This window comes from Sapajus apella, unplaced genomic scaffold (genome assembly GCF_009761245.1).
Source record: "Sapajus apella isolate SASKATOON/1434 unplaced genomic scaffold, GSC_monkey_1.0 scaffold115, whole genome shotgun sequence".
NCBI lineage: Eukaryota > Metazoa > Chordata > Mammalia > Primates > Cebidae > Sapajus > Sapajus apella.
The window spans coordinates 494,653-517,888 of record NW_022437055.1 but is presented as its reverse complement, the minus strand read 5'-3'; the positions used below and the strand labels follow the sequence as shown (position 1 = coordinate 517,888).

Sequence of the window (23,236 nt, the reverse complement as noted above, 5' to 3'; positions counted from 1 at the left end):
CAGGATCACTTGAGCCCAGGAGTTTGAGACCAGCCTGGGCAACTGGGCGACATAATGACACCCCGTCTCTACAAAAACTAAACGAAAATTAGGTGGATGTGGTGGCACATGCCTGTAGTCCCAGATAACTTAGGAAGCTGAGGTGGGAGAATCGCTTGAACCCAGGAGTTCGAGGCTGCAGTGAGCCATGATCATGCCACTGTACTGCAGCCTGGGCAACAGAGCAAGACCCTGTCTCTAGAAAAATAAATAAAATCAAAGAGTAAAAAAGCATGAAGATTTTCCTCATGTCATTAAATATTTTTTCTACAACATCATGTGTCATGGCTGTGTGGTGTATGAACAAACCATAAAGCATTTAATTCCCCATTTGCATTGCTTTCAATTTTTTACTGCTACAGACAGAGCTGCTGTGAATATCTTTGTCCATAAGTCTTTGTGCACTTATGTGGCTGTTTCTGCACTTATGTGGCTGATTAAATTCTAGAAGGGAAATGGCTGGGTCAGAGGGTCAGCTTGCCCTCCAAAGTGCCCAGGACCTTTGAATGCTTGTTGGACGAGGCCTTTGGAGAAGCAGTGTAGCATAGGAGTTAAGAATATGGGCTCTGAAGTCAGGCAGACTCCTGCTCTGTTACTTTCTAGTCAACTTCTTCAACCTCCCCAACCCTCAGTCTCCTCCTCTGTAAACTGGGATGGTGAGGGCACCTACCTCAGGGGGACACTGTGAAGATGACATGAGATGCTATATGTAAAGTGCCCAGTGCCTGGCACAAGTGGATGTGCTCCCTAAATGACTGCAATTATTCAGTGCCCATTGGGGCTTTGAAGCTGTTAGGGCTCTTGTATCTTTGGTAAGGATCATGCTTGCAGTTTCCTGGCATCCCCAGTCACTAAGGGCGGTGGGATGAACGCAGCTGAGAACAAGCCCTGGAAATCGAGTGGCCTTGTCCTCACTCTGGCGGCAGCTCTCCCTCCAGTAACCCTCTTCCCTAATGCCCAATGCAGTTAATTCTGGCAGAAACAGAAAGGAAACTGGGGGTCTTTGTCTCTATCCCACCTCCCAAGAGATGTTACTGCTTTAGTGGGCACAGGGTGGGGGCCAGGAAGAGGTGCTCTCAGAGGAAAGGCCATGTTGACCCCAAATCTCCCCCTCTTAGACCCTGGATAGCTCCCCAGTGCGGGCCCTTCTTCACAGGGGTGAAGGTTTTCAAGGGTCCTGTTAAAATGAACAGTTATTGGATGAGGGAAGTAGCCATTCCTTCCTATGCCTCTTGGACCTCAGCAAAGCCTGTGCCATGGGAGCCTGAGACTTGTTCTGAGGAGGGCTAGTTGGAGGGAAGGGCAGAGCCAGCTAGGGTTTCAGACTGGCGCTTTAGGTCAGCAGAGTCAAGGGCAGTGAACATTTAAGGGAAGGGAAAGATGGCCCTGAAAGGACAATGAGGGACAATTTGCTGATACCAGCTTTGAAGGAGACCGGTCTGCCCCTCCCCCATCCCTCTCCCCATAGAAAAGATAACCGGAGACAGTAGTTTAGTTCTACCCATGTTTATTGCTACCAACTGGTCTCCCTCCACCCTCATATTTACACCCAACCCCTTCCCCAAAGCTAGCTTTTACCAAAGTTCCTGGTAGGAGGTCAAGAAATGTGTCCACTTAGCCAGCAGTTCTAGATGTAGTGGACACTGTTTGCCCCCAGGCTGGTTGGGCACCAGGGACGCGTTACTCTAGGGATTCAGGGCACAGACTTGGTACTGGGGTCAAGGGAGGCCCCCACTCGCAGATACTCCTTTTCCTTCTGGGGCTCAGTGTACACCAAAACCTTCAGAAAGCAAAGTTGGAGTGGTGGATCCCCAATGTTAAGTTTAGTGCTCTCTTTGCTCATGAGGACCCACACAAGTGGCCAACTCTGGACCCAGATCCTCAGCTGGCTTCTGAGAGGCAATTCTGTCCTTGGAAACCAGGCCTGACCACCTTGCGATTAGCCTTGTGAGAAGCCTCGTTTGAAGGGGCCAGGGATGGAAGGGGAGGGTGCATATCGTAGGAGGTTTGGGCATTGTTTTAAGCTGGGGGAAGTTGCAGCTGTCCTGAGTTACACGAGGAAGGATAAAGTGGGTGAGCACAAGGAGCCATTTCACTCGAAAGATCGAGGCCCCTCTGGTCCCCTCGATAAGCCCCACTGGTGTCCCCGGCCACAGGTGACAGGAGAATAGACGTTTAATGTCACAGAATGTCAGAGCCGGCAAGGCCTTCAGTGATCACCCATTTTAATCCCAACCAGTCCTAAGCCTAGAAAGAGGAAGCCACTTGGTTCAAGTCTCATAGGATTTGGTGGTCAAACCTCTAAGAAAGCCAAGGAGAAGGAAACTGGGTATGGTACCAGTGAATTTCTTCAGTCCTTACTTAGGGAAACTGGATTTACCCATGGTCAGTTCGGGTTCTTTTAAATGGCCAGCTTCCCCAGGGTTTTGAGACTGACCTGAAACGTTGACTTGGCCCGCTTTTCAGGAACAGTGCAACAGGGGTAGGTGGTGTGGGGGCAAGGAGGATTTGGGGGCCTTGGTGGTGAGGGACATGGGCAGGGTCTCCCAGTGCCCCGCTTGCTGTGGCTGTGGCCGTGGCGGGGGAGCAGTTGGTGCCAGGAGGGGCTGTGCTGTCAGTCGCTGGTGGAAGGTGGGGCTCAGGCAGGTGGGATGTGCCCTTGGGTGACTCCCCAGCCACTCTAGCTGAGACTAGAACCTGTAGGGCCCTGGCCTGGCCTCTGCGGCCCTAAGCATCCCTGGGGAAGCAGGGCCAGGCTCAGTGCCAGTCCTCTGGGCCTGGGCCGCCATGGGCAGCTGGGCCCCCTCCTGCAGCCTTTGCAGCTGGAGCCCAGCCTTGGCCTATTGCTAACACCACCTCAAGGTGCCCCGGCCAGGGAGAGGCCCTGCAGCTGCTCCTCAGTGCCCGCCAGCTCCGCCTCATCACGCCCGCTCTCTGAGCCCTCATAGCAGCCAGAGTCTCGAGGGATGTCCACCTTGGGGTCGGACACTGTGTGTGCCACTGGCTCCTGGCTGCTCTCGGCGCCCTCTTCTGCCTCCTCGCTGCCAGCTGCCAGGAACGAGAAAGGAAGACAGAATAAGGGGGTGGGGATAAGGACCTTGGGAAGTGCATCATAGGCAGTCTCTCCCTGTGGGCACCTGCCACCAACCTGCCTCTCTCCTCACCACTTCCGGCTTAGAAGTCGGTGGGAGCTGTTTCCAGGCCAGCTCTGCAGCCCAGGAGCTCACACTTCTTTAGCACCACTAAGCTGGAGCCAGGCAGTGGGCCTGAATCCTGGCTCTGTAATTTATCTGCTTTGAGGCCTCAAGTAAGGCTTTGCCTTCTTTGGCCTTAGGGTCCCCTTTGACCCAAAGGGGGTTGGGCCCAATCATCCCTGCGACTCCTTTCTCCCACACACCTTCCCTGAAATTCTAATTCAAGTGGAAAGTCCTTCTCACTGCAGAGCGGTCCTAGGGCAGAGTGTGGACCGGGGCAAGCCTCCCCTCCCTGGAATGCTGGCGGGCACACACCCTTGCCAGGCTGTTCCTAAAGCCACTCACTGTCATAGTCCAGCAGCAGCTCAGCGGCCGTGAGCAGCTTGGCCCGGTGCTGCGGGTCCATGATGTTGAGCTCATTGAGATGTGTTTCTCGCAGCTCTTTGAAGTCCTCCAGTGTCTGGTAGCCATTGAGCAAGAGGGTGGATGTGTGCTCCTGTGGGCAGAGGCGGGCCACTGGCACAGCTGCTTACCAGCCGCCCTTGCCAAGGCCCTCCCCAACTACGCATAGTTGTCATTTCCTGGTCCCCATCCCTGGGGCAATTGTGCCTCCCTGATGCTAGGTACTAGTGAGGTCCAAGCTCAAACCTCCAGGCCGATGCGCTCCAGCAGCTCATGCAGGGTCTTAGGCTTGGGTCTCTTGCCCTTGCTCTGTCGGCGGCTGGGGCGGGCAGGCTCTACGGCCTCCTCGGGCAGCACATCCACATAGATGAATTTGAAAGAGCCCAGCTTGCCATTGAGTAGGCCCTGCCACGTGCCCACAGGTGGCTTTTCAATGATCTGGATCACATCGCCTTTCTGTGGGGGGAGAGGAGAGAAGGGAGCAGGGGACAGAGGAGGTGGGAGTCTTGGACTCCACTGACACTGTCATAGCCTGGTTCAGTACAGCTTCCTTTTTGGGTGCAGCCTGCCAGGCTCCAGAGAAGCCCAGATGCTGACCTTACCTGCAGTTTCAGTGAGTCGTGGTCATAGGGGCTGGGAGTGAAGTCGGTGTGGACTCGTGCCCTGCCACAGAAGGGCCCTGTGTACCCGGGGGCAGGTGGTTTCTCCCCGAAGCTGCCAGAGCCTGGGCTGGGGCTGCAGAGCTCACTGCCTGCAGGAGATGGGGCAGGGAAGAGGCTCACCTTTGTCCCAGGACAGCTGAGACAGTGCCTAGCAGGTGCCTTCCAGGGGGTCTGCCTAGAAATCCCAAGGGCATACACTGGGATTTCTTACACTGCAGAAGGGATTCTGAGCCACCCCCTTGGCTACCCTGCAGGAGCACAGCTTCACCTCTGGGGCCTCGGTCTTGAAAAGAGTTGACAACGGGAGGAGAAACGGCTCACTGACCAAAGAATGGGCAAATTAGGAGGGCCTCCAGAGACCAACTGGGCCAACACCCCAATGAACAGATGAGAAAATCTGAGGTCACACAGACCAAGTGAACTGCTCAAGGCCTCTCATTTTATAATTGGCAGCACTGAGTCAGTCCATTAGACTCCATGTTCCCTGACTCCCGCTCCAATGCTCCCTCCACCCAGGAAGCTACCTGCTGCATTAATATTTGACTTTCCCTGCTTAATAACTCAATGTTTAGTTACAATGTCACATAGAAACTCAGCTGGGCGCCTTCTCCTTGAGAAGAGCAGAGTAGTGGGCATTGTGAATGATTTTCAGTGGGGGGCAGGGAAGTGTCGGTGGAGCCAAAGAGCAGGAAACTTGGAATGGGCCTGAGGGCCGAGAAAGGCAATGCTGAGTGGGGCTACGGGACCCAAAGCCCCTTCCTGGAGGAGTTCCCTGCTGGCACCTCTTGTCCTGCCCCATGGACTTCTAGAAGATACCAAGTGATGCCCTGAGCCCAGCAACCATGGTTTAGGGTCAAGAGGCTGACTCTTCACAGCTGGAGACCTCATACGCCACCCCAGCTTGGGGCATCAGAGGCCCAGGGAGCTGTAACCTCTAGCTCCCCTTGGAAGGGTGGGGACAGGCTGGTCCAAGAGGGTGACTGAGACTTCCTCTGCCTGTGAGCCTCTCCAGGGCCTGGGGACAGCAAGTGAAAGTTCCTCTATGGTACATCTGAGCTCAAGACTGGGTCACCTTGGGCAAGTCACTTAACCTCCCTAAGACTCTTTCCACATCAGTAAAGCAGGGATAATAGTACTGGCCCCATGAGGTTGTTGAGAAGATTTAATGTGAAGGGGGCTGGGAATGTTCCCAGCAGGCAAACAGTAAGCATTCATTTATCTTACCCCACTCCCAGATAGCCCGCCACCAGCACAGGCTGTAACCCAGTCCTTTCCTCTAGATTCAGCAGGTGTCCCCCGCATCCCTTACTCACCTGTTGATGCCTGGCAGCTGAGTGCTGGAAGTTCACGTTCCTCTTCCTCAGAAAAGGCCAGCGCCATCTTCTCAGGGCCAGGGCTGTCCAGGCTGCAGTCTGGAGATGTCGGGGAGGCAGAGCCCTCCTCCGGAGTGTCTCCCTGCAGGGAGGGAAGGAGGCAAGCCCTAAGAGCCTTGCTGAGGTGTGCATGAAGCCAAGGAAATGGGCCTGGGCTTGGTGAAGACCTGGGGGCTGCCTCAAACCCCAGCTCTGCCACTCACAGGCTAAATGGCACTCTCTGAGCCATAGTTCTGCCTTTTGTAAAAATGAGAGTGACAGTCCTTGCCCCGCTTACCTTGAAACATAATGAGGTTCAACCAGGGTGTCGTGTAGATGTGCTTTTGTCAGCCTCAAGTGCCGATGTACATACAGAAAAGACAACGGTGGCACAACCTGGGCTAGCCATTGCTACCACATAGTTGGGTAGACAGTGGCGCTGGGGAGGAAACTACTTTTGCCTGTGCTTCTGTGTGCCAGGCCTGCCTGCCATTTCACTGAGTCCTCACAGTGACACCTGAGGGTAAGTGGTATTGTCGGCCTGAGTTTACAAATGAGGAGTAAGGCCCAAGGGTTACTTAGTACTCATTCGTAAACTCAGGCCAAAGGAACTCAGGTTCAAGGCCCAAGGGAACCCACAAACAAGATGGCCAGACTCCAGAGCTACCCCCACCTCACCACACCTCAGTGAGGTGATAACTGTTTTTGTTTGTTTGTTTTTGAGATGGAGTCTTGTTCTGTCACCCAGGCTGGAGTGCAGTGGCGTAATCAGCTCACTGCAGCATCTGCCTTTAGGGTTCCAGTGATTCTCCTGCCTCAGGCTCCCAGGTAGCTGGGATTACAGGCGCACGCCACCATGCCTGGCTAATTTTTGTATTTTTAGTAGAAACAGGGTTTCACCATGCTAGCCAAGCTGGCCTCGAACTCCTGATCTCAGGCGATCCGCCTGCCTCTGCCTCGCAAAGTGCTGGGATTACAGGCATGAGCCACTGTGCCTGGCGAGGTGATAACTGTTTAACAGCTGGCCCCCGATGAGTTGCCAGTTCCTGTGTTGTAAATACCCCCCCACCACGGCCAATGCCAAGCTACCATTTTGATGCCACTGGATGTGTTGTCTGAAATGAGGGCGACGCTATTTCCACCAGGAAGATGCTATGGATGCAAGTAACCTCAACAACACTGATAAGAGTAAAAGGTAGTGCAAGAATTAGGAAGTGATGAGTTTTGAAGATTTGCTGTGTTATTTTTGTTCTTTTTTACAAAATTTTATTTTTATTTATTTATTTACTTATTTAGAGACAGGGTCTTGCTATGTTGCCCAGGCTCTGCACTCTTACTGGGCTCGAGCAATCATCTTGCCTCGTCCTCCCAAGTAGCTGGGATTACAGGTGTATACCACCACACCCAGTGTACCTTTTTTTTTTCCAAAAAAAAATATTATTTACCAAATTGTAAGTTCTATAATTTGATTTTTAATAACGGTTGTGTTTAACAACTGGCTTGCAAAATTCCTGACAGTTTGACCAGTTGTTCTCGTGAGCTGGTGTAAGTCAGTATGCGCCAACTCTAGCATACCACTGCCTTTTAGAGCCGTGACACCCCAGACTCACTGTGTGATTTAAGCTGCTTGGGCCATGCCTGCCCCACAGCTGTCTGTGCCACCTTTCCTTCCTGGGCTGAAGATAGTCTTCTCTGTTTCTCTCTCTCTCTCTCTCTCTCTCTTTTTGAGATGGAGTTTTGCTCTTGTCACCCAGGCTGCAGTGCAATGGCACGATCTTGGCTCACTGCAACATCCACCTCCCAGGTTCAAGTGATTCTCCTGTGTCAGCCTCCCAAGTAGCTGGGATTACAGGCACCGGCCACTGTGCCTGGCTAATTTTTTTGTATTTTTAGTAGAGACAGGGTTTCGCCATGTTGACCAGGCTGGTCTTGAACTCCTGGCCTCAGGTGATCCACCCGCCTTGGCCTCCCAAAGTGCTGGGATTACAGGTGTGAGCCGCCACGCCCAACCTGTTTTCTCTTATAAGGATCCTATGAGAGAAAATAGGCCTAGGCCTCCCCAATCCCAGGGGCTAGTTCCAAAGCAAAGCTTTGAGGGATGGATTGCCTCAGGCCATCTCATCATTTTTCCAGCTGCCTCTGTCCCAGGCCCGTCTCCTCAAGAAGCATCTGTTGCCCAGACTTTCTTTCTTCCTCTTTTTTTTTTTTTGAGACAGTTTTGCTCTGTTGCCCAGGCTGGAATGCAGTGGTACAATCTCAGCTCACTGCAACCTCTGCCTCACAGATTCTCCTGCCTCAGTCTCCCGAGTAGCTGGAATTACAGGCATGTGCCACCACACCCGGCTAATCTTTGTAATTTTACTAGAGATGGGGTTTTGCCATGTTGGCTAGGCTAGTCTCAAACTTCTGACCTCAAATGATCGGCACCAGCCTCCCAAAGTGCTGGGTTTACAGGCATGAGCCACCATGCCCAGCTCTGTTGGCCAGACTTGAATCCCTTCTGAAACTCCACCCCTTCCCCAGCCAGCCTCCTCCCACCTCAAGACTGTTCCTGGCTGCCTGTGCAAGGCTGCAAGTGAGTTTTCCTTCCCATGTGACCTTGCTTTTTGCATCGAATAGGACCTTCGGGTCTGAGTAGTGGCTATTGAGGTAGTTATGCTCACATTCTGCCCGAGCTGTCCCCGGCCCCCAGACACCCCCTCCCCTGCATCCCCAGGCCTCACCATCTCTTCTGACAGGGCCTTCACCATCATCTTGCCTGTCTTCCTGTTCATGGTTCGGGAAATGACTGCCCTCCACTTCTTCCCCAGCTTTTTGCCACTCTTCCCAGCATCCTCTGGGGTGGGGACACCTGAGTCATCTTCTGGAATCTGTGACAATAAAAGAGGCAATCCAGGGACCCTAGTGGTCCTGCCTGGGTCCGGGACTTGAGGCACACAAGGCCTTTTGGTCACAGCAGAAGCTGGAGGGGGTGGAGTTGAAAGGCCCCCATCCCTTCCCCTCTTAGCTCCAGCCATGTCCTCAGCCCTACAAATTGATAAATAGTTTGCTATTTAATTTGTAATTGAAAGGAATGCAGGGGAGTTCTTAGTATGGGGAGAGGTGGGCCATCTGTGTTAAAGGGGGCTTTGCCCCAACAATTCTATCTCCTTTTCACCCTCCTCCCTCCCACCCCCACTCCCCTGCCCAGGGCCTGCAGCCAGATCCCCCAAGAACACCCTGAAACTCACGTTCTCATCCAGATTAAACTCCTTCTCGCTCACCACGGGGGAGCTGGGTTTGGATTTGGCAAAATCCTTGAAGCTGCTGGAGCGCTGAAGGGAGAGCTGGAAAAATCGTGGGCGTTGTAATCAGTGAGCTAAATGGCTGTCCAAGGGCCTTCATACATGCTCGCGTCCCCCGCCACCCTGCCATGCAACAGCCACAGCCCAAGGCTGGCAGAGCCACATTACCCTGAGAGCCCAGGGTAATGGTCCTCGATATTCTTGGAGCTCCTTGGCCTCATCCCATTCTTCACCCCAGCCCTGGCCACAGACCAAGCTCCTGACCTCAAGAGCTTCACAGATCAATAGTGCCTCAGACTTAGCCTGAAATTCCACCAGTTCCTCAAGTTTGGTCTCCAGAATCCTGAAGCGAAAGACTACAAGAGTCAAGTAAACGCGTATCTACCACTAGAGACACCTCAGTATGCACAAGTGCATCGCCGGGTGTGTAACTGAGCAAATCTCTCCCAAAACCCGTGGCTCTGGCCTCCATGTCTTGGGTGTGCTTGGAGCCAGGCCCCCAGTCACAGTGATAGGAACAAACACACGGGGGTCTCCAGCCTGATGAATTTGTGTCCCAAGAAGAGTAAGACAATCCGACTAGAAGCCAGCAAGACCTGGCATGACACTTTCTGGAAAACCACAGTAGAGGCTTGCTCACAGAAGAGGCCCACAGATTTAGGACACACGTGACTGGGGCTAATTTGGTGGAAGAAAGACACCATTTTCTCTTTTTTCCCAGCTTTTAATCTTAGCCACTGATGTGGTGAGCTGGCAACCATGACGTTTGCCTGTGTTTGGACTTTTAGGCATGACCTATTATTTGTGGTTTGTGTTGATGAGGTGGTTTTTAGGATATGAGCTTTTTTTTTTTTTTTTGAGACGAAGCCTCACACTGTCACTAGGGCCAGAGTGAAATGGCACAATCTTGGCACACTGCAACCTCCGCCTCACAGGTTCTAGGGATTCTCTTGCCTCGACCTCCTGAGTAGCCGGGATTATAGGCATGAGCCACCACACCTGGCTAATTTTTTTTTTTTTTTAGTAGAGACAGGGTTTCACCATGTTGCCCAGGCTGGCCTCCAACTTGTGACCTCAGGGAATCCACCCACCTTGGCCTCCCAAAGTGCTGGGATTACAAGCGTGAGCCACCATGCCTGGCCAAGCTTTCTTAAATGTATATGCATGCACATAGCAAGATAGCAGCCAGAAACCAGGGCAAGGCAGGTAACAGGGGCGGGCCCTCGACACAAGAGGTTGAGGCTGAGCCTGTATCAAGATAAACAGTCGAGACCAGAAGATACACACAGGAACCAGGGTTCACAGATGGCCAGACAGATAAAATAGGATAGACTGCAGACACCCAAGATAAGGGCTTGAGGAACTGAAGCCCCAAACCCACACAACACTGAAGGTTTCACATCCTCTTTCCTAATAAAGGGGTTGTGTGTCCAGTGACAAACTCCCAGGGCAAGGGCAATATCACCTGCTCCCCACTAACACACATATAATTGGGCCAAATTCCTGGGGACTGCAGTGTAGCAGTTTAGCACTCTTGGTGGGTCTTGACCAAAGCCAAGTCAGCAATCGGGGGTCAGGGGTCACACATTCCTAAAAGTCACAGCGAAGTAGTTGATGAGAAACTAGGTCACTGGTCAGGCCAAGCAGATGCTAGCACGATCAGGCCCTCATGAGGGGGTGCCTGCAACCTCAGTCAGAAAGCCTCCTCTGTATTGCCCTGGCGAGCTGAAAAGGAGGCTGTAAGTGGGTGTGGGGAGCAGGCATGACCACGGGGTGACCACTTGGGTTCCTCTGCATCTTCTCCATCTTCCTTTCTTGGTTGTCTCCTCCCACTATTCTTTTTTCTTTTTCTCCCTTTCCTTCCTTTTCTCTCTACCTTCCATTTATTTTCTCCTCTTACATGGCTAGGATGCAGCTGCCTGGGTAACTTCCTCCTCTTACTGCATGGAAAAGAGGGAACAGAGAGAGGGTGAGCATCAGGCTGGCCTGGGCCCAAGGAAGGCAGGCTGGGCTGCTATTTATAGGCCGATGGGGCCTATTGTGGCCTTCTCTCCACCAACCCTCAGCCCAATCTGCAGACCAGGAGGCTAAGAGTCGCCCCTGAAACCCTAGGGACTGGTGAGGCTGGAAAGCAAGCAGGAGGGCAGGAAGTCGGCTTTGTTGGAGAAGAGTAAACTCACCGCCTGCCTGCCCTCTAATTGCAGCTCTTTCCCAAGGCCTTTTCCTGTCATTAATCTGCAGTCTGGGGGCTGGGAGGAGAGACCTTTGGCTCCCAGGCCTTGTGTGAGGGTCCCTCTGTCCCAGTTTTAGTCCAAAGCGGGAGGAGATAATCACAAAGGATTACAGAGATGGTGCTGGGCCTTGGGTCCAGTTGGCCGCTCTCAGCCCAGTGAGATGGAAAGGACAAACACAGTGTTCTTTGGGTGATTGAGTCTCAGGACCCTCTGGGGTGGCATTTTGCCAAGCCTACCTCTAACCTCAGGGACAGCCCCAAATATCTTGACTGCCTTTCAGGGACAGATGACCCCACTCAGGGTTGAGTTGAAATCTTTGAGCCTGGCTGGGTTTTCTGCTGGCTTCCCTTCGGAGTGAGGACTTCCTGGGAGTCATGCCTGACGGGGGAGGTGGTACCATATACTGTTGGCCCCCTTTTCACTTCATGGCTCAGGGGAATGTGTGGGTCTCTTGGAAAGAGCTACATTTCAAATGTATATTACATTTGAAATTTATATTGAAATATATTGTTGAGTATATCTCAATATTTCAATATTGTATGTTACATTTGAAATATATATTGAAAATATATTGTTGAGTATATTTCAATACGTATTTCAAATCTAATATACAATACATTTGAAATGTAAGGCCACTAAAGAGTACATATACACCATATGGTTCCCCCTGTATAATTATAGTTCAAAGCCTGGCAGAGCTCACCTATGCTGTTGGCAGTCAGGACGGTGGTCACCGTGGGAGAAAGGGGGCGTGTAGTGAATGGCATGGGCATGAGGCAAGCTTTCTCAGCACTCTCACGTTGCCGAGTTCAACTCTGGGATGTGTGACCTCCAGCAAGTGACCGAACCTCTCTGAAGCTCACTTCACATCAGGGCAAGGGTTCCCATCTTGGTTCTGCCACTAACTGACTGCATAAAGCTGGGCATGTTTCTTAACTTCTCTAGGCTTCTGTTTCCTCTTTAGTTAAAGACAAAAGTACCGACCTCATCTGGCTGTTGTGAGGATGAGATGAGCTAGTACGCATATAAGTTCTTGGAACATTGTCTGACACAGCAGTCCCTCGCGGAATGTCGGTTTATGTTTACTCTTGCCTACGACCCACCTCCAGCCTCTTACCCTGGGCATTTCCCCGCTGGAATACTCTGCCCTTCTCTCTGTCGGCTGTAGCTTCTCCCCCTTCCAATTTAAGTGGAAAAATCGCAAATGCCCATCTGTATAACGGGTAAATTAATGGTGGCAGAGTCACACAAAAGAATAGTACCCAGGAATGAGAAAGTACAACTGTTCCCAACAATATGAATGAGTGTCACAAATTTATGGTTGAGTAAAGGGGCTGGCCACCAAAGAGTATGTATACACGATATGGTTCCCCCTGTAAGTTCAAAGCCTGGCAGAGCTTACCTATGCTGTTGGCAGTCACGACAGTGATTGCCCTGGGGGAAAGGGGGCATGTAGTAACTGGAAGGGACATGAGGGAAGCTTCTAGACTTCTGAGAGTGTTCTGTTTCTTGATCTAGGTGCTGTCTACATGGGGTGTTCACATTACTGAAACTCATTGGCTGGCGCAATTATGATTTATCCACTTCTCTGTATGGATACTATACTTCTATAGAAAGATTTTCCAATTCCAGCTTAAAAGGCAGCATCCATACAGAAACCACGCCCCGATCAACTCCTCAGAGGTACACACCGCCCCAGCCGGCATCCTTTTCTCTTGCTTCCTGAGCAAACTTGGCTTTTTCCCCAGGGGTCTCCTGAGCTACACCCTCTGCTCCTTCAGGGTACCGGCCCTGCCTCTGTGTGTGTGTGACTCCAGCAATGAGGGGCGAAACACTTCCCGCATGCCCAACACCCTGCCAAGTGCTTCATGTGTGCCAGCTCACTCCAGCTTCATCACAACCTCGCATCGTATTCACACTTCGATGCAGACACCAAGATGCAGCATGAAGTGCCCTAGGCAGGATGACACAGCTGGTCTGGGGAAGAGCAGACATCCAAACCCGGAGCTCATGCTGTTGCTCCACCTCACCAGTGTAGAAGTTAGCAGTGGATTGACTGCAGCGCTGACTGCATGCAGGTGGTTTTTGAACAGAGCTCCCAGGAAAACAGGTGGGAGTGCAGAGGGGGAAGGACTCAGACGGGATTTTGTGGAGGAGGTGCATTTGAGCTGGGCCATGCAGGGGAGGCAGGATTTCTCCAGGCGGAGCTCTGAAGGGTTTGAACAGGAATGAAAGTTAGAGACATTGAGAGCGTGGTGATGGGATGGTGGATGGTGGAGTAGAAAACGCTATGGAAGGCTCTTGCCAGCCAGGCCAAGGACATGTATCCCGTGGGCAGTGAGGAGCCACTGAAAATACAAAGTGCATGCTGGTGGGGCGTGGGGGTCATGCTAGAGGTGTGCCGTAGGAAAGGAGTGATGGAGAAAGAAGGAATGTGGTGGAGTAGGAGACTCCTTAGGGGAAGCAAGTCCAGGAAAATCCCCTCTCCACTTCCTATACCTCAATACTGGCCTTTGGATGAAATGAGATCAAAGGGCATGCAGAGCAAGAACTCGAAGGAAGTGAAAATCTCCAAAGTGCAGCTAAGGGGTCTGTCTTCCAACCCTGGGGCCTCTCCAATCCTTCATGATCCATGGGAGATGCCATGTCCTGGCCCTACCATTCTAGAGGGCCCTCCCACTCCTCTGCTCCGGTGGCTGAGAAGGTCACTCATTCCACAGCTATCTGGGTCTGCCCAACGGAGCTCTCCTGCTGATGGGCTGAGTCTTTTATGCTCATCAGACTCTTCTAGCGCCTTTGAGATCAACAGGCTGGTCAAGAGAGTGGAGAGAGAGAAGGGATCAAGACTCTGGAGTCAGACAAATCTTGGCTTGGATCCCTGCTCGGCAGCTTCCTAGCTGGGTGACCTTCAGCAAGTTGCTTCACCTCTGTGAGCCTTAGGTGTCAAATAGGGATAATGACAATATCTGCCCCTACCTCACCAGGTTGTCATGGGGAGTGAACAAGCTAAGAGATGCACAGCACTGTGCGCGGCATCCCATGAGCCCTCACTCAGTGGTGGCTCTTAGTGCCATTAGGTCTTGTGTTCTCCGCGCCAGAACTGGGGCATGGCTCGTTCTTTTTCGAAGTATCTCCCCATCCCCACCCATGCCTACAGGAGGCACCCCCTTGTGTGCACACGCATACATGCGACAGGGTACTCTCACATCTATTTTGGGTGAGCTCTACAACCTCTTGAGGGGACAGATGAAGAGTTATCCTCCTTTTCAGAGGCAAGGAAACTGAGGCCCAAACGAAGTCAATGAGCTGTCCAAGGTCCTACAGCTAGAACATGGTAGGATTCCAGCTCAGCTTTCTTGACCCCTGCCTGGTACATTCTCCATTGGCAGGCCCAGGAGGAGAAGAAAGGGCAGGAGAGAGAGGTCTCTCTTGCCTTTGTGCCTTCCTCTCCACCACGTTATCTCAGTCTTCGAGAGGAAGGGACTAGCAGTGATGGAGCCAGCCTGCTGCCTCTGGGCCTGGGGAAGATTCTCTGTGCCTTCTGGAAGCTTGGCTTTTCAGATGGCATTTCCACAGTCTGGGGCTAGCAGAGTGTGTGGAGGCAAGCTCATCCCAGCTCTGGAGTCTGGCATCAGCTCTGACAGGGGTTGGGGTGGGGTTTGCCCAGACTACCCTCCCCTAAAGGACCCCCTAAAGGACATGGGCCTCAGAGAGCCACTTATCTTGCTTCTCCTGGGAGAGGCCTGGGGAAATGCCAGAGGCTCACCTGCCTACTAAACACAGAATTTGGGTAATTGAAGCTGGGAAAGAAAAAGGGGACTTCTGGCTTCTGTGTGCCCCTGGGCACGTCCTGCTGATGTGGCACAGGGTCCCATTGTCAAAGTGTCAGCTCTTTTTCACATTATTCTCCAGCTCAGCGCCCCTGTGGTTTGGGGCCTAGTGGTGTCTATAGAGCAGTCTCTGTTTCTCACCCCCACCAGCAAGAGAGCAAGGGGAAGTGGCCCTGCTCGCCTAAAAGTGGCAGCCAATGGCAGGCCTGCTGGGCCAAGAGCCATGCAGGGTTTGGATGAGGATGACATAGCCAGTATGAAGATTCATGAACCTCCCCCCTCCCCCGCCCACCACCACTGCAACCTTAGAGAAGCAGCTGGGGTGGGGAGAATACAGCCGGAAGTGGCAGCCACCCCAGGACCTGAGAGCTGGGGCAGGATGCACACCCCAGTGCTCCGAGTCTCAATCTTTCAGCTGCCTTGGCCTCCATCTCTGAACTGCTCCCCTGGCAAGGCTCTTCGCCATAGGTCACCTGGGCTGAGCTCCAGGGAAAGCTGCGGGGGGGATAGCCTGGGCCTCTTGGACCTAGCTCGGGCCTGCTTTGGGACCGTCCTAGCATCACACTGGATGTGCAGGATATGCTTGCTGATTGCCTGGGAGAATCCTTCAATCGAATTAAAGAATTAAGTCTAGAAATCCTCAAATCCAACCAAAGAAATCTGGAAATCCTCAAATCCAACCACAAAATCCTAAATCTGGCAGAGCTTCAGGGAATCTTCCAGTCCAGCCTCTGCCCCAGGAGGATGAACACCTCAGCCATCTATGGCAGCTGCTTTTCCTCCCAGCCTTTAAAATCCCCGCTCCTCCGGCTTCATTCCTACTCACCACCTCAGCTTCATTTCTTATTCCCTACCCAGGAAGAATCTGCATGCCCCCTGCATCCCACTGTACTTCTGGACTCCTTTTTCCCCAAGCCTGGAATGGCCTCAGGCCCCATCCCCAGGTTGGCGCCATCTCGGGTGGGGCTGGGGAGCTACCACAGAACTGAGCCAAGTGGGCAGGGTCTGAGCCACGGCCAAAGTGGAGACGGGGGGTGGGAGGGTGGTCCTATAAGCATCATGGCTCCAAGCTGGGCAGCCCAGAGGGGCCCTTTGAGTGAGATGGCTCCTGAGAGGCCATGGCTGGGACAGAAGTGGCGGCAGGACCAGCGTAGAGGAGAGAGAATTAAGTATAGGCTTAGGGTTCAGCTTGAGCATTGTATTTTGTCATTCTCAAATTCTAGTCTAAGATTCTGGCCCCTAATTTTAGATCTTTTTTCCCATCCTTGTAGGGTTGAATTGCATGACTCTAGACTTCTAAGGATTTATTCTGTAACTCTGTTGCTTCAGAATTTTAAATGTCTCTTCTGTACTTTGGTTACTCTTGTAACCTTTGGGTCTCTGTCCCGTTGCCCTCTAGGTGAGTGGCTCTCACCTACAGACTCAGATATGGCCTTTGACTCTTCCCACTTCCAAGAGTCTTGGAGGGGATGGGTCAAGAGAGCAGAGGAGGAAAGGAAGATGTGAGTTCCAAAAGATGCTCCTCACCTTTTTCTTCTGAGTGGGCTCCTTCTCGTTGGCATTGGAGGGCTTGCGGCGCAGCATGATCCTTCACCCTGGGAGGCTCTGTCTCTGCTCTCCTAGGTGTCAAGATGCAGAGGACTCTTGCTCAGCCTTGCCAGTACTGCCCGGGGGCACGGCATGAACTGAGCCTTCAGCTGCCACTCTGACTGCTGCAGTGGCAGCTTGGGGGTGCGGGCCATGGACACCCGGCGGGAGCAGCATACAGGAAGCCCTGCCACGTGACCTGCTCTTACAGCAATCGCAGCCCCTGCCGGCCCCTAGGGAGGAAGGAAGTCCAAGCTTCAGTCTCCAGAGATTCTAATGCAGACGGCTCTTGGGTTGAACAGTCAGAGAAAGTCCCTACTTTGTTGTCTCATGTCAATCATCATCAGCCCTTCTGCTCCATCTTCCCAGAGATGGACAATCAAACTCAACATTATATGGCCTACCCAAGCCCTTTATCTCACTGACCAGACTCCAGAAACCAGAAATTGAACCATCTGTCTGCCTGTTGGATCAATGCTCCTGGTCAACTTACATCGTCAAGGTCATCATTGCCATCACTACCATTACCATCACCCCTGTGACCATCACCACTGTTACCATTACTCCTCTCTATAGCCATCACCGTACAGCCATCAGGCCTGCAGCCATCCCCGCTGCCATCAGCACACTTGCAGCCATTGTCCTCACCTCTACAGTTGACATCCCTCAGCCATGTATTCAGCCGGCTGAATACAGTATCTTTAAGATTTTCTCATGCTATGAAATATTCTTCAACGACATGATTTATAACGGCTGCTGAACATCTCATTGTGTGGATATGCCATGCTTATTTCACCAAGTCCCTGCTGATGAACTTGGGTTGGCTTAAATTATTCATTGAACATACTTATGGTAAATATTCACATCCATAGTTTTTTCTTTTCTTTTTTTTGTTTTTGTTTTTTTTAGACAGGGTCTCACACTGAAGAGCAGTGGCGTGATCTTGGCTCATAGCAACCTTTGCCTCTCCAGTTCAAGTGATTCTCCTGCCTCAGCCTCTCAAGTAGCTAGGACTACAGGCATGCGTCACCCCCCCCAGCTTAATTTTTGTAGACGTTTTTTTTTTTTTTTTTAGTAGAGATGGGGTTTCACCATGTTGACCAGGATGGTCTCGATCTCTTGGCCTCGTGATCTACACACCACGGTTTCCCAAAGTGCTGGGATTACAGGCGTGAGCCACCATGCCCAGCCTACATCCATAGTTTTTTTTCTTTAGGAGAAATATGCAGAACAGGAATTTCTGGGGTCAAAGGTATGCACCTTTTTAAGGCTTTCAATTCTGTGGTACTTGTGAAATCCTTGACTGGTCCACCCCTGTTCCCAAGATGTTCTCATGACTTCCTCCCCGATTCTGCTTTATGCCCTCTGACCATCCAACCTTCAGGGTGAGCTCAGGGAAGACAAGCTCTTTCTTCCCTAAGCTGAAACCATACATTCTTTGGCCTACTCAGCCTGCCAGGCAGACTCATGAAGAGATTCCACACCCCAAGATCTCCTCCCCACTGGCCTGTGTTTTTCACCCTGAAAGTCCCTCCCAGGCCGCCCAGGGGCACGAGCGAACATGGTAACTGGTTAAGGCTTTTCGGCATGTGCAGTAGCCTGGCAGCCATGTAGGGGATCCATCAGACCTTTGGGGCTCTGTGTGACTGGGGGCAGGAGGGCAGCCCCAGAGTGTTCTGGGACTGGGGATGCCGCTATAGTGGCACCTGGAGCCAGAGCTGTGAGGGAGGAAGCAGCTCGCAGAATCTTCCGGGTCTGCGCAGCGGCTGCGTCCCTGGCCGCCTGGCAGGATGTGCCCGCTTCCTGTTTGCTCAGCCCAGGCAGCGACTGAAGATCACACACTAACCACAGAACCTTCAAAGGCCACCAGCAAACCAGGGCGCAGGGCTGGCAAGTCTTGGGAAAAGGTAGCGAGGGGGAGGTGAGGGTACCTCGGTGAGAAATACAGAGAGGTAACCAGCTCCCAGAACAGAAGGGAGCAAGTGTTTTCAATGGCTCCCTCCTTTCTCCTTTTCAGATCTGTCTCCTCTGATCAGCAACACCTCCTTCCCGCCACCTGGGGCGGAGCCAGTGGAGGCGGGGTGTCCAGGACCCCCATTGGGACTTGCCTTCCCTTCGTTTTTGTCTTCTAACAGATTCCCCTGGCTCAATCCCAACAGGCCAGGTCCTTGCTGGCTAATGACTCTTAAACATGTATTTAATAGATGTTCCCTTCTGGGTAACATACTTGCATTTTACAGGTTATGTTGTTCCAGGTACACAGAGCCCTCAGCTAAGGAAGTGATAAGAGTCAGTAGTTCAGTGAACAAGGTCATCTTACACTTGATAATGGGCCAACAGGCAGGACCTAGGAATTTGCTGTGGGCACAGCCTTCTGCTGAGCCCCATGAGGAGGTACAAAATAAATAGCCATCAGGGTCCCTTGTGCCTGGGAACTGACATCCTAGGTGGGGTGGCAAGCTTACATTTGCCCAGCACTTGTTCTTTGCCAAACACTTGACGGATGTTTAATCCCACCACAAACACCGGAGGCAAGTAGTTTAACTTAAAGATGTACCCTGAAGTATAGATTTGGGGCAGAAGAACCTTGATTTAGCGCCAACACTGCAGGATTGCAGGGTGTGTGTGTGTGTGTGTGTGTGTGTGTGTGTGTGCGCGCGCGTGTGCGCACGCACGTGCGCTTTGGGGTTCCACTGATGAAATCAATCTGAACCCTCAGAGGATGGATGGAGGACTACCAAAGACACAAAGGTCATCGTGGGCCACATTCAGATAAGGCAGCTCCCACACCAGCATGCCCCAAGAAATTCTTATTTAGTAGATGATCATGAGTGGGATATTTAGGACAGGTGGGATCCAGACCATGTACAAAAGCATCTCTCACTCTCTGAGTGGATGTATTTCTGATTTGAGATAGTAAGAGTTTGGATAGTGAGAGATATCTATATATCTGGAAAAACCTCCCCAGAGTTGAATTGATTAATTAATTAATTCAAGACAGGGTCTCCCTCTGTTGCCCAGGCTGGAGTGAAGTGGTGTTGTCACAGCTTGGTGCAGCCTCAAACTCCTGGGGCTCCGGATCTTTCCACCTCAGCCGCCCAGGCTGATCTAGAACTCCTGGCCTCAAGTGATCCTCCTGCCTCTACCTCTCAAAGTGCTGCAATTACATGTGTGAGCCACTGCACCCGGCCCCAAAGCTTCTTCGTTCCACTCCCCTCCGACCCTTGCATCTAGCTGAAAATTATTATACTTCATGGCAGGCAGTTGGCTCTACAACAACATGACAAGTCAGGTGCTGTTGTTATCCCCATTTTCCAGGGAGGAAGTTGAGGCCCAGAGGAGTTAAATGAATTGCCCACACAGCTAGTAAGCAGTGGAGCCAAGCCTTAAATGCAGTTCTGGTCTTGGCCGGGGCCCACACTATTAACCACTCTGCTAAAGTGCCTCTGATGTAGCGTTCCTGAAAGGGGAGGTGACAGAATTATGGAGCCCTCGGCTTGCAGCCTTCTCTTGGCATCTGACACTGGTTTGGGTGCCACACTAGATGCCACAGAGCCACCTTGAAGCAGGCCCAGAGGAGAGTGAACAAGATGGGGAGGGCATCTGGAAGTCGTATCACATGTGCAAAGCTGCAATAGCTAGGGCCGATTAAATGGGGTGAAGTATGGGGAAGTCCGTGTCAAAATGTGAAGTACTAAACTCCTGTCACATTTAGCCTAGATGATTGAGGTGGGGAAGCAAGTGGCTATGAATGATGGGGAACAGATACACGGAAGGTTTTGGTTTATTCCAAGGAAGTAATTTTGGCTGTTCAGATGATACTAGTTCAGCTCTGGTAAGTAGTGATCTCCCCATCTCTTGACATATCCAAGCAGGCTGGGCACGGTGGCTCATGCCTGTAATCTCAGCGCTTTGGGAAGCCCAGGTGAGTGAATCGCCTGAGGTCAGGAGTTTGAGACCATCCAACATGGTGCAACCCTGTCTCTACTAAAAATACAACAATTAGCCAGCATGGTGGTGCATGCCTGTAATCCCAGCTACTTGGGAGGCTGAAGCAGGAGAATCACTTGAACCTCAGAGGCGGAGATTGCAGTGAGCCGAGCCACACTGCACTCCAGCCTGGACAAGAGTGAAACTCCCTGTCAAAAAAAAAAAAAAAAAAAAGGAAAGAAAGAAAGAAAGAAAAGAAAAGAAATATCCAAGCAGAGACCACATAATTCCTTGAAAATGCCTGCACATTTCTAAGGTGAAGCCCACTGTAATAGCCCAGCCCATTAGCAAATTTCATGGTGGTTATTTTAGGCAGGGAGGGCAGAAAGAGCAAAACTGCGGGAGGGAGAAGGCGGCAGAGGAAAGCAAGGAGACAAGGACAGGAGACTTGCACCCATTCCTCATGCCCACATACAGCACACACAGAGTGGGCAGCTCGTGGCAGGGGCTGATGGGAGGGGAGGGAAAGACAGTGATCTTTGGAACTCAGAACTTGTGATAAGGTCTTGGTTTAAAAACAAGACAAAACAAAACACCTGCTGGCACCTCTGTGAATTTCCATCAGAAGAGGAGGCTGGACTTTGGTACTCAGATTAAAACACACTCATGACTCACTGGCGGGTAGGGTGGTGCTTTCTATGGGGGACAAGTAGGGGCTGGGCTACTCTGCATAAATCTCTGCCCCAAGGTTACAAGGACAAATATCTCTGATCAGCGGGCCCCCGCCCCATGGGGACAATTTTCCAGGGCTCCAGAGAAGAGGAGGAGCAGAATACCTCTCAGAAATGGAGTCAGGTTGTCCTGACTGGATTCAGACTGTTGTATGGTCACCTACTGGCTGCATAACCTTGGGCAAGTGATGTCACCTGCAATGAGCCTTAGTGAAGACAGTTATAGTGATAATGTGGGCCTTTCTTGTGGATGTGTGTGACTAGGGTTACTACTCAGGTGACATGCATATATGAGTGCTCTCAGCCCAGTGGAAAGTGCTGGGTACGTGGTGAGTGATTCCACATCAGTTCACTTCAGGCTCCACCTGGAGTTTTTCCCCTCTCCAAATCCATGAAGACCTTGGTGACCATTTGGAGCTGCCATCTTTCCCTTTGGTGTCCCCTTGGCGTCTGCTTTTTCTTCTTCTTCTCCTTCTTTTTTTCTTTGAGACCGAGTCTTGTTCTGTCACCCAGGCTGGAGTGCAGTGGCATGATCTCGGCTCACTGCAACCTTTGCCTCCTGGGTTCAAGTGATTCTCCTGTCTCAGCCTCCCAAGTAGCTGGAATTACAGGCACCTGCCACCACACCTGACTAATTTTTGTATTTTTAGTAGATACAGGGTTTCACCATGTTGCTCAGGCTGGTCTCGAACCCCTGACCTCAGGTGATCTACCCACCTTGGCCTTCTAAGGTGCTGAGATTATAGGCATGAGCCAACGTGCCTGCCCTGGCACCTGCTTCTATGTCTCTCATGGTCCCCATCCGAATCTCTGCTACGTGACCCTGTGCCCCATATCCTATGTGTCTCCACCTTGTCAAGGGCACATCCCTCAGCCCAAGTTGTTCTAGAACACAGGAGGTGTGACAAGCAAGAGGGCCTGAAGCTGCTTGGGACCGCTGGGAGAGAAACCAGCTTTTCAGCTTCGTGGCCTTACCACGGACCACTGGGGCTTTCTCAACTACCCATCCTACCCGACTGAAGCTGCTTGCTCAGTTCCTGTTTCACGAAGAAACAAGGAAGTGAAGAGATGGGCTGGCCTCTGGGCAAAGGCAAGCTGGGTGGGGGTTTGGGGAGCGCCTCCCCCTCCTGGCTGCGACAGGGAGGAAACAGTTGCTACTGAATCTTTCATATTTCTATTTTTTTTTGGTACCAAGAGTGCCCAACCACTGATTTGAGGAAGCACCCAGTGAGTTGATAAAATTCACTGCTGACGTGGCTTAGCTGGCTGAAAAGTAGCCAGCCCAGCCCCTTCTGAGGCTCCAACTCACACACAGCTGGAACCAGCTGACTGGCAAATGAGCAAAGGCTGACTTAGTTATCATTTCAAAAATGAACTATTAAGTGTCTTACACCTGTAATCCCAGCACTTTGGGAGGCCAAGGTGGGAGGATCACTTGAGGCCAGGAATTTGAGACCAGCCTAGGCAACATAGACACCATCTCTATAAAATAAAACTTAAAAAAAAATTAACTAGGCATAGTGGTGCACGCCTGTAGTCCTAGCTGCTCAGGAGGCTGAGGCAGGAGGAGTGCTTGAGCCCAAGAGTTCAAGGTTACAGTGAGCTCTGATGGCGCCACTGCACTCCAGCCTGGGTGACAGAGCAAGACCCTTTCTCTAAAAGAAAAGCCAGAAGGAGTTAGTTAGATGATTTGTGTATGTATGCAGCTACTATCATCTTACCTATGCCCTTTTCTATTCGGATTTGAAGCTTGAAGGAGCATAGCTCGACACCACCATCACCATTTTTGTCACAGCTGTGTGACCTCCAACAGGTCTCCTTGGGTCTGAGTACGTTCATTAGGGGCAGTAAGGGAGTAACAGAAGCACACATGGAAAGCGAGAGTGGAGCCATCACAGAGCTGAGTCAGTATGCTGCAGATTTAGTCCTTGCTCTGGCCCTAATAGACTGTGTGACCGTGGGCAAGTCCCTTCCTCTTCCTGGGTCGCTGT

The 23,236-nt window shown here is 51.7% G+C and overlaps 1 protein-coding gene across 1 annotated transcript; it reads right to left on the bottom strand.

The window, feature by feature from the left end:
* Positions 1–1,529: 1,529 nt before the first annotated feature.
* On the bottom strand, positions 1,530–16,780 carry SASH3 (SAM and SH3 domain containing 3). The gene is made up of 8 exons (XM_032260168.1): positions 16,525–16,780; positions 8,880–8,975; positions 8,373–8,519; positions 5,611–5,752; positions 4,238–4,386; positions 3,882–4,091; positions 3,579–3,729; positions 1,530–3,087 (listed from the first exon to the last, which is right to left on the bottom strand). Exons 1-8 carry the CDS (start codon positions 16,579–16,581, stop codon positions 2,897–2,899), a joined length of 1,143 nt encoding a protein of 380 aa, XP_032116059.1. The 5' UTR covers positions 16,582–16,780; the 3' UTR covers positions 1,530–2,896.
* Positions 16,781–23,236: the final 6,456 nt, after the last annotated feature.